Consider the following 12,652-nt stretch of genomic DNA (forward strand, 5'->3'; position numbering starts at 1 on the left):
CATATAATAAAATAAAAAAGATTTATCGTCGCAAGAGGCTTACGGCTCGTTTTTTTTTTTTTTTTCTTTCTGACACAGCAAAATCGTCGAGTTTAGCCGGATGAAACATGCGACAGATTAAAGAAACATTCAAAAAATCCCTGCCGGATTGTCAACTAGAGCGAAAGAGAGAGAAAGAGAGACAACGTCGAAGCGCGTGCGCGTGTAATTTGCGTTGCAAATGAACCGTGGCTGCGGACGCCCGGCATGCTTTCACCGAAAGAGCCGGAGGGTGAATATATGCCAGAGAGTTAAATCGGTCAACCCTCGGCAAGCGGGATTTTCCCGGAGACGGACAGCCGGTCGACGACGGGTGTAATAATCGGAGTTGATTTTTTGCTTTGGGGGTTTGATAAATGTTCAGATTTCATTTTGCTTCGGCAGGGCGAAGATGAGAGCGAAGAGACGTGGAAGGTACAAGATATTACGTACAAGGTAGGTACGACGGATATGTACGCGAACGGCGAAAAGCTCTCTCCACTACCGCCGCCATCCCGATTCAACAATAGAATTTTGCTTTATTATTTCCCTCGCCAAGGAATGGGATCCCCGCTATGCGGAAGAACCCACGGTGCCGTATTTACAATACCGTCATCCTCTCTCTTTCACTCATTACGCTTCACGATCTGTCCTTCTGCATTCGGGGTATCCCTACAATACCCGCCCCGTTGGGTTTCGAATTAATTAAGGAGCGGCGGAGGAGATTTTCAGGAAACCGTATAATATAACGTACATTTTTTACTAAAAAAGACAAACAAAACGAGATAGAAAAAAAAGAAAAAAAAAAAATAAAAAAAAAACGCAATCCGCCAGACGAACCTTGAAAGGAAAGAGAAAAAAATGGACGAATTTACGGGCACCGTTTTTCACATAACAGTGCAGCTATATGCATAGATCTATTATACATCGGAGGTTCTTGCTGAATCGCAAGGTATTCCCGACATGCTAGACTTTCTTGATCATTCAGGACTGATCGTAAAAAGGACGAACTAGTTTCGCGAGTCCGCGAGCATTATTGTACCTGTACCTTTATACGTGTGTACACTGCGTACGTATATGTATGATACTTACTGCACAATCCTGTATAGAGAACTCGGATTTCTCTCCGATGTTGACAGGCCTCGAGGCGAAGTTTGCACTCGTTGCCATAACTGATACCGTCATCGCCGCAGACAGGGTGAAACTCGGCCGAGCAAGTGGGACACTCGCAGACCGCGTTATCTCCGTTTTCAGCGCAAACAGCGCCCCATTGACAAACCTGGAAATTTCAAGATACATGCGCCGACATTAGTCGGAATATCACGAGATGCACTTCGATTTCTAACTACGTTTCGAAATCGGTGAAGTTAACTTTGCTCTCAGGAGCAAGCGATCAACGCCGTTGCATCATCGACTCGAACACGGCGAGAGACATTGATCGTTAAGTCGACACGCCGTCGGAAAAGTTTTCACGACAAGAAAGATTATAACTGACTCTTGAACGGACAATTTCCCGAGTTTCATCCTTGTCTTCTTGTTACTTCGACTTTCGAGGATATGATGCTGCACGATGACGCGGAATGGGGAAAAACAGAGAGAGAACCGTCTGTCGGAGGGTCTCAGAGAGTGTTTGAAAGGCGTAAAGACGGGCTTAAAGCGACTCGGGATGAATCGGCGGGACAGTCTGAATCAAAAGTTAAGAATAGAGCGGTAACGGCTTGAAGAATCTCGCGGAATGCTGTTTGTCGACAAACATTGAAAAAGTACCGGAGCTTGTTAATTTTTCAAGGTCCCAACTACGAAGCCTCCCCTCAACTTGTCGACAACTAATCAAACCTCCTGTTATATTCGATTTGCTTGAGATTCAGTTTCATCAAACCGCGAGAGGGATGTTTTTTAAACTCTCTTAATTTTCCTCCGCGTTTTCAAACTTTCGATTCAGACGGTCCGAAGGTTGTCCATCCTGAGAAGTGGCGCAAAGAAAACTTCCGTAAGCCGTAGCAGGTATTCATCAGTGGAATAATAAAGAGAGTTTTTGCGTTACCGGATGCTGGAAGGCCTCCCTTCTTACCCACCTTCTCCGAACAAGGTCCCCTAGAGCCACAGGCGCCAGTGTAGGCCAGCTCGATGCTAGTCTTGGTGATGCACGCCTGACGTTTCATCTCGCAAAGGGATGTGTAAGTAGATCCGCCCCTGGCACAGACGGGCCTCATTACCGGCTGACATTCCGGGCCGCATTCGCACGTAGCGATTCCGTAACGGTTGATGGCGCACTGCTGATAAGACCCGCATTTCGCATCGTCGCACGGATTGCTTCCTGCTCGAGTGACAAAATAAATCCCCGCCCCCCCCTCTTCCCGTATGAAAAGACTTTTTCCTTTGCGGTAGAAAATCAGTCGATCACCGCGTCGTAACGCGCATGTATTATGTATGTACTCACCGGAGCTGCAAGCGCCCAGGTAAATCTTCCTCAGCGGTAACCTGGACCGACAGGCTTCCTGACGAAGGCTGCACTCGTTCGAGTAAGTTTTTCCGTCGCTTCCGCAAACCGGGGAAAACTCGAGGCCGCACTGTTCTCCGCACCGGCAAACCGGCTGCCTCGAACTGTCCAGCTGACAAACTTCCGGCTCGACGCACTCAACCCCGGCACAGGGATCTGAAAAGACGTTTCTCATCATTTTTAACCATGTATGAGTAGAGTTGCGAGGAGATAAAGATTTTGTATACAGATTCCTGCACCGACCGTTTACCGACACTATTAGAACGTTCTGGAAGTGCGCCAGAGTGGGGATATTCCCTCACTCTCGAACGTTCCAGTGCTGTCGGTAAGAAGTCGGTGCAGGAATCTGTATTCGAAACTCGCTCTACTACCCTACATGCATGAAATTAACACGCGAGGAGAGAGAGAGACGGAGGGAGAAACGCCCCGCATTTCGGCGCTGAATTTCGTTTCCTCCGTATTCAATGTATAATTACACGATCGAAGGAAGAAAATGCAGGCAACAGGATACGAGGGAAAGAATAAAGAAGAACAAACATCGAAAGAGGTGTACAATACAAGGGGAGTGAGACGCGTTTAGGGTAATGTTGCGTGCAGTAAAACGTGCCGCGAAGAGCGCGTGCAGGGGGTGGTTTTATTCCGAGGCTCGTTGTAGGGGAAGGAAATTTTCGAAACAAATGAACCCTCCAGCAGCGGAATTCCATTATCCGTGTGATCTTGGCCACGGCGGCAAAATCCCGCGTTTTCTCCTCGATTTCGATGCGGATCATGGGGCGTCGCGACGCCGGGTAGAGGGAGAGTTTACCCGCTTCGCTGGACTGCAACTTAAGCTAACCCCCGGGAACACGGTTCCTCTTCCAGCGAAACTTGCCTCGTCGGCTAACCGGGCATGCGGAAACCGGAAACGGAACAAAACTTCCTTCCTGGACCCAACCTCGGTTGCTTTAGAATTTCGACCATCGAACCTTGGAAGAATTATAAATGCACTCGACGAATTATTTCTTCTTCGTATGCTCCCTTCTCCTTCCGCCGTGGGAGGTGCATTTTGCGAAAGAGAAACAAGACGAAAAAGAATTAAAAAAATAAAAAATCTCGTTTCAAAGCGGCGAGATCTCGAGCTTTTCGGTCCCTCGCCTTTGAAACGCTTTTATACAATCTTTTGTCGCCCCGAAGTTACGCGAGACGAAAGAAAAATCGCGCGCACAGTCCTTTCACGCGGTGTATGTATACGTATGTATGGTTATAATGTACATATGTAAGTGGTAAGGAAAACGAGAAAGTACCTACGTTTTAGGAGGCGAAAAATTCTCACGGGATATTTTTACAAAAACCAAAAAAAAAAAAATAAATTGGTAAACTGAATGAACGTGCAGAGGATTGCAGAGAACGATGGAAAAGAAAAAATAACACTAGGTAAGGGAATCGGAAAAGAATTATAGTTAACTTTGTTGTTACATTTTCGTACAGATACATTCTCTCTTACACGTGTATTATAATATATTATACCTATATACGCGAGAGTATCCGAGTAACTGATTTTGCCCTTCGCGTTCAGAATGATCCGAGGCTTTCAAGTTGTTTTTTTCTTCTGTTTAAAATTCTCCGAACGACGCTGAAGGCGATTGTTTTAAAGTTCGACGAAGCAAGACGCGATTGCCGAGCTTTTTCCTTCCCCTGCAGGATCTCCCGGCATCCCAGCTTATACAGCTATTCCCGCATAATCTTTCAAGTTTATACTCATCCCTGCAAGTTTTTATCCCTTATTCGTGCAAGCCTGCAGTTTCTTGCAGCATTTCTAAATATTTTCATCAAGAGCCTCGATTTTGCTAGCGCTTAATTTTTATTTCCAGTCTTATTTCGAAGTCCTTCGTGTACTCGCAGGTTCAACCCCGTTGCTATAAATGTAGCATATAGGTATACGTATGCATGTACATAGCGCGGTGTAAGAGAAGTGAATTATTCGAAGCACACTTCGTGCGGAGGCTTCAACGTTTTCGTCGGACAGATTCACGCTAGACTCCGATGTTATATTGTACGGAAATTCCACGCCTTTGATGTTCCCTTAGCGAAGACACGCCTTTCACTACCGTCGCGTAAAACAGCATAAACTCGGTACGATTAATAAGTAATCCTAGTTCAGCAGCTATCCAGCCTATGCGAGACATTCCTCAGCGGTTCTGAATTACTGGAAAAGCCTTTAATAATGATTCCCTGGCACTTTATGTCTCAATGCCATCTTATTAATAACGACGTATCGCCCGTTTATAACAGTTCGGAAAAGAGAATTTATAATTGCCGCACAGAGAAATTATTTCATCAGTAGTTTGAAATTTTAAATTGAAGCAGATTGAGTTGGAACTTGTTTAAAAAATAAACGGGAAGAAGTTAAAGGATCGTCGATTTAGATAAAGAGACTTCAGGTGTAATTATAATTTTTAAAATCTGAGATCGTTGCATTGGTCTCTTTTTTGTTGGTACCAAAATCGTTGATCTATGCGTAAAAATTGAAGGGTGAAAAATGGAAAAAACATTACTTGCAGGAATTTTTAATGGTTTTTTAAGCAAAAAGAAAATTCTTGTAGATTCTGTTATTTAAAATTCTTCGGATTATTCAGTCATATTCCTATTCATAATTTCACATTATGTATCAATGAAATAAATCGAGAGTCTTTGCCGAAGTTCTATGCACAAAAATAACGCACCTCGGAAGTTTGCCCCTGCATTCGTTCCTTTATTACACAGGGAACCGCTGCAACAAGACCCAAGTCGGTCGTATCGTAAAACCCGAATTTAACGACTGTAAACGAAGAAGCGTATAAAGACACGGCGTTTCGTCGCGAAGAAACTTACGCCGTAGAAAGTATAGCGGAGGAACGGTTTCTTCTGTAACAACAGTTGTGAGACGGTAAGATCGCACTGCAGTTGGCTGAAGGAATCGTTGATACAATCAAACACTCGTTTTTCCTCGCCTGTTTCCACCCGTTTTTTTCATAATAAACTGAATCTTCCTACTGTGCATACAGCCGGCGTCTTGGGAGTAATGACAGAACCGCCTTTAACAGCACTTCGGGCACTTGCGTCTTTACTGTTCCGCAGTCTCTTAAGCAGAGTGAAGTTCGACAATTCCACGGTGCCTGTATAATGTAAATTACCGGAGTCGGTGACAATTCCCGGTTAATTATTCCCATCGTCCGTAAAAAGATGGAATGAGACGAAAAAAATTGGCGGCGACATACTTCCGACTTGTTTCCGCTTCGGGCGCTGCACCGGAAAAGCTTGATCGAATTTCGAGAGAACGGGGCGCGAACTCAGAGAGGTGGGAAAATTTAGTTGAGACAATTTTACCCGGTGCATATATATAACCGCTTTGTCCTTATTTCGGAACGTTCAGGCGTGAGAGGGAACCGCCTTAAGTCTCTTGCGAAAAAGTTACTCTGCATCCAGTCTCTCGGTTCTCTCTTCATCCGGTTCCTTGAGGAGAAATAAAGGGAGGCGAACGGATTCGTTTTCAATTTGAATCGCGCACCCGATTCTCCTCCTCCGTACAGGGAATCCAAAGTATTCTATATTATATCCGCTGGCTGTGAAACCAACGCGAAGAATGCTAAAACTTTGAAAACTTTTTAGCTAATTTGATTTATCGGGTATGGAAGAACGTCATGGCGCGAATATCAAGGGAAACCTGCCACCAGCTCCCATCTTTCCAACGATATCTTATCGCGAGAAATTTATTATCGACTCTCTTTTAGCGACGGTGAAACGATCCCGCGTTATACCGGCTCTTGATTGATGAACGGCATTGTTGGATCGTCTTTCAATTCCCCCGGTTTCGAATAAATGCTTCACCGCCTCTCCTTTTCCTGCCGCAAAGCGGCGGCATACCGCGTTGAATAATTCGTAGGTATATAATGTACATATACATATATATATATATATATATATATATACACGCGTATACACGTATACATAGATATGTCTGTAATATAATTTACGAGAATATGACTCTGCTTTACTTGGAATTATTGATCGATCATACGCCCTGTTGAATTCTAGATTCATAACGCTCTGGAAAGAAAAAAAAAAAAAAAAAAAAAAAAACAACCTCGAAAGATTTCGATATCAAGTGTACGCGGAACGATTTGTCAAATGCGTGTCTGCCCAGGAAATAACGTTTACAGAAGGTATCGTAATTCTTTCGAACATGATTGCAGATGGTTGAAAAATGCAAAGAAATCGGAACTGCGGTGCAACGTTGACGGGAATTTGTCGTTTTATTTTTTATTCCAAAGTAACCGTGTCTCTTTCCTCGAAGTGAACTCACCGTGGTTCGAAAATTCCGCCAGAAGATGGCCGGGTAAAGAAACTTTTCTGAATGTAATAAAATATTAACGCGTCAATATTAGGTCCGACTCTGGAGAAATAAGGTTATATATCTACGGTGTTTTGTTTTTCCCTCGTACTTTTACCTATAGATGCATCCTCCGAGCGATACGAGGATGTCGCGGCGAGGTGAGAAAGATAAATGATAGTCCGAAAGCGAATGAATGACCGAGTGTGTTGGTAAATTGGCAAAAACAAAAAAACAAAAAAAAAAAAAAAACCACGGTTATACCTGCTGTTCGGTAATTACCTGCCATAGGCGATAAACGACCGCTCATTAAAGAATTCCTATCCCTTTCGCCGATCCGCTTTGACCCGGATGAATCCCGAATGCAGATGTCGAAAGGGTTGTTAGCTACACGCCTTGTGCTTCCGCCTAGCAGAGGGACTGTCGGGGAATATTTAACCAACTCATTAACAGCTAGTTTCACCCAAGTCTGGTACACGAACCCGGACGCTTTCCGGAACCGGAAGGGAAAGGGGCCAGCGAGGGAGAAAGAGCAAGGGAGCGGGGGGAGGGGGTGGGGGGGGGGGGGGGGGGGTAGGAAGGACGACTTACTTAATCCTGAGTAAACAGCACTTTCCTACAACCTGCAGCCTGATCAAACATTTGTCCCCACTACCCGCCTGATTAAACGCAAGGCTGTAGCCTAGCGCTAAGTTTGTCGGCGCTGCCGCTGCTGCTGCATCGGCAGCGAAGCGACTCGGATGCAACGGTGCATTGACGTGCGGAGAGAGAGAGAGATAGAGTGAGATAGAGAGAGAGAGAGAGGGGGGGGGGGAGAGAGGGAGAAAGAGAGACTGCGAATCGTCTATACATCAAGGTTTCCGGCTGACTGCACTCGGACTCACGTCACTGGCTCGTGCCGCTAATTTATCATTGTCTCTCTATGTTTGGGGTTGGTTGGATGGTTGGTTATACGCACGTGACGCGGAGATATCGCGTTATGCACGCGAGTTCTACCCTACGCTCCACACGAGCTAGCTAACCAACCGCGTTTTTGGGGGTGACCAGAAAACCCGCGGCTAGAGTCCAGCTGTTCGCCACCGGAACCGCTGACGTGTGTTATTAGTTTATTCGTTTGTCAAGTTCCGATACGGGCGCTTTTGTTTTTAACGCTTTGTACTTTGTGCCTACGGCAATAAATTTTTGATCGGGAAGTCGAAATTCTGAATACAATTTTTTTTCGTTGTTTTTCTCAGCTCTCGAATTCTGTGAATAAGTTTTGTACATATGATATTGTTACGTAAGCGGGCGAAATAAATAATCGGGAGGATTCAAAAGGACTGGGGTGGTTTATTTGGGACAAAAGTGCAAGGAGACGTGTGTCGTTTTTAAAGTCCGTTCAAGGAATAATCCAGAAAGATCCTCGTTGATTTCAAGATACGATCGTTGTCCGGGAACGTCAGATCTTCATTATGATTAATTAAATGAATACATGCATATTCGAAGGGGGAAACCGTAACACTACTATTAATAATATATGTATATGATAAATTCATACCTAAACGAAAAAAGATGTTCTCCTAGCAATTTCTGACGATCTGTTTCAAAATCGGCTCTATGGATCGAAGCATCGGGCTTTTTTACACAAGAAACACGTCAGCTCATATGTTTTTCCCTGATGACAGGTAGTGATATATAAATATCAAAAACAGAGGTTAGAAATTGGAGGATTTTCATTTCTTAGCGAGCATAAACAACAACGAAAACGTCTCGGTTAAATTCGGATCGAAATTTCAAGCATCGGTATATCGTACACAGTTACTCCGAGTCATATCGGGGGATTCAGAGATCGTATCAAGCCCTCGCGAATGACCCTAGACCCGAAACGTTCGGTCGGTTTCTAATTGCCATTGTCACAAGCCACTCCAGGGGATATTAAACTTTGCAAACGAACGTGCGATACAGTTATTCGCGCTGCATTGCGGGCACATAATACGGGGTCAGGATCAGAACGAGGATGTGGACGAGGACGCGGAGGTGAGAGCATTAATCGTCAATGCCTTCGGGGCGAGAGATTCGCCCGATAAAGCTCATTTCTACTCACCGCATTTGCCACGGAAAGCGACGGTGACGTTCAGCCCTTTGGTGCAGGCGAAACGGTTCAGCTCGCAGAGATTAGGGTAGTCGACCCCGTCGCTTCCGCAGACGGGAGAACCGCCCTCGTGGTCACCGAGGCTCGGACAAGAGGTTGCGCACTCGCATTTAGCGTCGGAACCATTGCGAGTTCGAACGCACTGCGCTCCTTGCGAACAGTTGAGCTTCGTGCAGGGATCCTTCAGTTCTGGGAACAAAAAATTGTCGGAGACACATCAGGCTAATTCCACTGTAAAGTACAATCGTTGATGTTCGGGGGGATCGGATTGAACCACTAATTAGAATAGAACCAGAGACTGAGAGAGTCGAGTTCACCGCCAGAGGGGTCAGATTTGTTTTCCAATTAATTTAGACCGACTGTGCCCAGGAGCTTTCCCGATTTACTCGATACATCCCTCCGCTAATTAATTAGTCATATTAATGGTCGTCTCGATTATCCCGTCATTCGTTGCTCCCCCCATCGCTTTATGCGATACTACGAAAATCCCACTTCTGACACAAATTCAACGATTTCGTTGAGTCAAGACAACCCGCGAGTTCTCCGTGTTTCTCATTTTCAACCTAACCCCAATTACGACACATCATTATTCACTCTCAGGAATAAAGTTATTCTGTTGGAAACAACTGATCGCAATAATTAACTAAACTAACGATTCGAATATCAATAGCCGTTTGTAAACCGTATTGAAAAAAAAATAAAATAAAATAAAAAACACCAACCGGATGTGCGGTTTTTATCTGATACGTCGCTATAGAAACACTTGACTAATCGAATTTTATAATATTCTTTTATTCTTTTTCGAAAAGTAAACAGCCAGGGACATTAATCAGCGAAGAGTTTGCTGCGAACTCTCGGAGTCTCTGCTGCATTTATTCGCCGTAGAAATATCAGCGAAGGTTGGAAACACTGGCACGTTTTTAATTACTAAGAAAGCCATTAGCCCGAGGTTCTATATTTAAATTGGCGGATAGACGACATATGCCTGCACATATTCTGACTTCGTAAATTCAATTGTATGATGTACACATAGAGCTGGAAATGCCATCGCGAGTTTGATTAATTAATTAATTATTATTACAGCTTGATCCAATATCGAGTGTTTCACGGAGTTAAGCGGATTGCGTCAAATTGGCAAAGCAGATTTTATGCAGTCATGCGTCTCGGATCAGGTGGTAATGCAACTTCTCTGAGACGGAAAATACGATGGTGCGAATTATGTTCGTCAGGTGGCTTAGATATTATACCTTTTGGATAAATATAGCAGCAGCTCGACACGGCTATCGAAGTACAGATCAGGATAAACGTGTTCATTTCGGAGGTCTGTGTCTATATACGATATTTTTTTTTTTTTTAACGTCGCAACGGATGAACGGTTACTCGAGGCTATTGCATTAAACTGAAATAAAGCTTCGTTCAACATCAAGGGTTTACACGGTACGGATTACGGCAAGCGGATAAAGGTGTAATTTAAACTGGTTAATTTAATTATCTCGTCATATTGTACTATACGTTCCTGGCAGAGATATTTCGTTAAACACCCGTTACGTTCGGCGCGTTGCCCGATACGCACGTTAATTCGTACAGAATGCTTTTTCAAAATAAAAAAGAAAAAATCCGTTTGATTACTGTTTGTTTTTACGATATAAGACGTTGTTGATGAAGTTTTGCGAATTTCAGACTGAGCTCCGCTTCAATAAAATAAAAATATAAATTTTATTAAGAACAAGATTCCCAATTTTAATTACAGTTTTATGATTTATAGTTTCAGGAGCATTCTAGAATTTTTTCATCGAAATTATTAACAAAAAAGACGGCATGGTGCATATAAATAACGAACGACTCCGAAATCGAGGGCTTTCACAGCGTCGCATCTCCTGACATCACTGTCCGAGTTGTAACAGATAGAAAGAGAAAATCTTCGAGTTGAAAACATCTTTTTGAATTCGAGCTCAAAGCCCAAATGATGAGTTTTTGTTTTTTTTTTCTTTCAGAAATACCCGATTACGAACAAAAAATACCATATTTGGGCCAAAAAATCTCCAAAAAAATTTCGTGTATCGAATCTTAAAACTCTACCCACGATCTTGAATCGGTAAACGGCTTTTTAAAGATTTTGTCAAAATTTCAAGTCAATCGGACAAACGTGCGCCACCGTTTTGTTATTAATTTCAATCAAAAAAATTCTACATCGTTCTTCAAATTATAAATAACAAAGTCCTGAAACTGAAATTGCTCGGAGGGATTTCATTTCCTTTGAAACAAAATTAAAAAAATAAAAAAAAATTACAAACAGGTATGATTTTAGACCGTTCAAGCTGCGCTCGGCTCTGCTTAACATGAAAATGACACGGTAGTCCTTGGGAGAGGGCGGTGGCCGGGGTGAAAGAATAATTAGCGAGGGTAGAAGGCAGAGGCCTCCAGAGATCAGAGGCAGCGGTCAGGGAGTCAGGCAGATTAGTGGTCAGACGTTAAGCGCTAAGTGACGCGAACCCCGGTGCCTGGTTATCGGGCACGGCGGCTGACTGCAGCTCGGTTTTACTACCGAAACGCCAAGTGGCAGTTGTTGGGTGGGACCGCGGGCTGCCCTAGGACCTAAAAGTTAATTGACCACCCTGCAGGCGAAGGTTGGAAAGCTCCGGGAGTGTCCGCCATTGGCGAAGGAACAAAGACGCTGGCTGTGGGGTAAAGTTTAGTATGAAAGGAAATAAGAAACTTTTGCCTACTTTTGTTATACCGTTATCTTCCTTTGTCAGCGCACGCCAACCTCGCGTTATAGAGGAATGACAATGGGGGATGTAATTAGCGGTTAAGATCGGTAATTAATAGGATGGAATTCAAGAGATTCGCCTCTCTGTGTAAGCTTAGTTCTGATTTTTTTTTTTTTTTTTTTTTCTCTTCCTTTACCTTTTTTCCAACCTTTTTTTATACCCTGTTGCTTTGTTCCCCACTCATCCGTACTGCAATTAACAACCGCAATTAATTTCTTCGGCTGCCTCCGCAGACCGACGCTTGTTCGAGACAAAAGTATACTATCGTCTCGGCTTGTCTCTGTACAAAAGAATGTTACGGAAAAAAGACTATTCGGTCAGGACGCTGAATGACGGATAAATTGACAATTTAAGTTAGACGTTACTCGAACTTGGAGCAGTTTGTATAATCAATTTTAATTGATTCGGTTAATTCCGTATTAAGACACTATTCAACACAATTTCAATGAACTATCGTTTAATTCAAGCCAATAATTTATTTGATTGAAACAGTTTCAAACAATCTTGACTCGTTAGAAGACGAATCGATTCTGAAATTTCAGTGATTCGAATTCCAGCTATTCTCTGACGGATCAGTCGTGTTCCAGTTCACTTGAAAATCTTTTTTCACATCGCTTTGTCATAATATCAGCTACAATTCAATCGAAAGAATGTGTAGTACATAAAAAATAGAAACAGTTTCGGTATTTCAAGATTGTCAAAAATCCAGGAAATCATCGTAAAGAAAAACATTATACTCGTATTTATCAAACCAGACTGCTTCAAATATCAATTTGAACAATATTTGACGCAAGTCTTGATTCCAATGTCGGATATTCTTTGGCAAGAAGTTTCGTCGCAGGCAGAGAAACCGCGGTTAAGCTTTGTCCGTTCCCTTCGGAGTG

At 43.4% G+C, this 12,652-nt stretch overlaps 1 protein-coding gene across 7 annotated transcripts in view; it reads right to left on the reverse strand.

Moving 5' to 3' along the window:
* LOC124302321 (agrin-like) overlaps positions 1-12,652 on the reverse strand; it is a 290,584-nt gene that overhangs the window by 15,444 nt on the left and 262,488 nt on the right. For 5 of the 7 annotated variants that reach the window (XM_046758373.1, XM_046758370.1, XM_046758372.1 and 2 more), the window contains 4 exons: positions 8,950-9,186; positions 2,459-2,674; positions 2,094-2,335; positions 1,111-1,297 (listed from right to left, as the gene is read on the reverse strand). In XM_046758373.1, coding sequence (XP_046614329.1) covers positions 1,111-1,297; positions 2,094-2,335; positions 2,459-2,674; positions 8,950-9,186 — 882 coding nt within the window. Of the gene's footprint in view, positions 1-1,110; positions 1,298-2,093; positions 2,336-2,458; positions 2,675-8,949; positions 9,187-10,244; positions 10,397-12,652 lie in introns of all 7 variants that reach the window. The other 2 variants (XM_046758375.1, XM_046758374.1) reach the window with 2 other exon arrangements.

The sequence above is a fragment of the Neodiprion virginianus genome, chromosome 4 (assembly GCF_021901495.1).
Source record: "Neodiprion virginianus isolate iyNeoVirg1 chromosome 4, iyNeoVirg1.1, whole genome shotgun sequence".
In the NCBI taxonomy this organism is placed as follows: domain Eukaryota; kingdom Metazoa; phylum Arthropoda; class Insecta; order Hymenoptera; family Diprionidae; genus Neodiprion; species Neodiprion virginianus.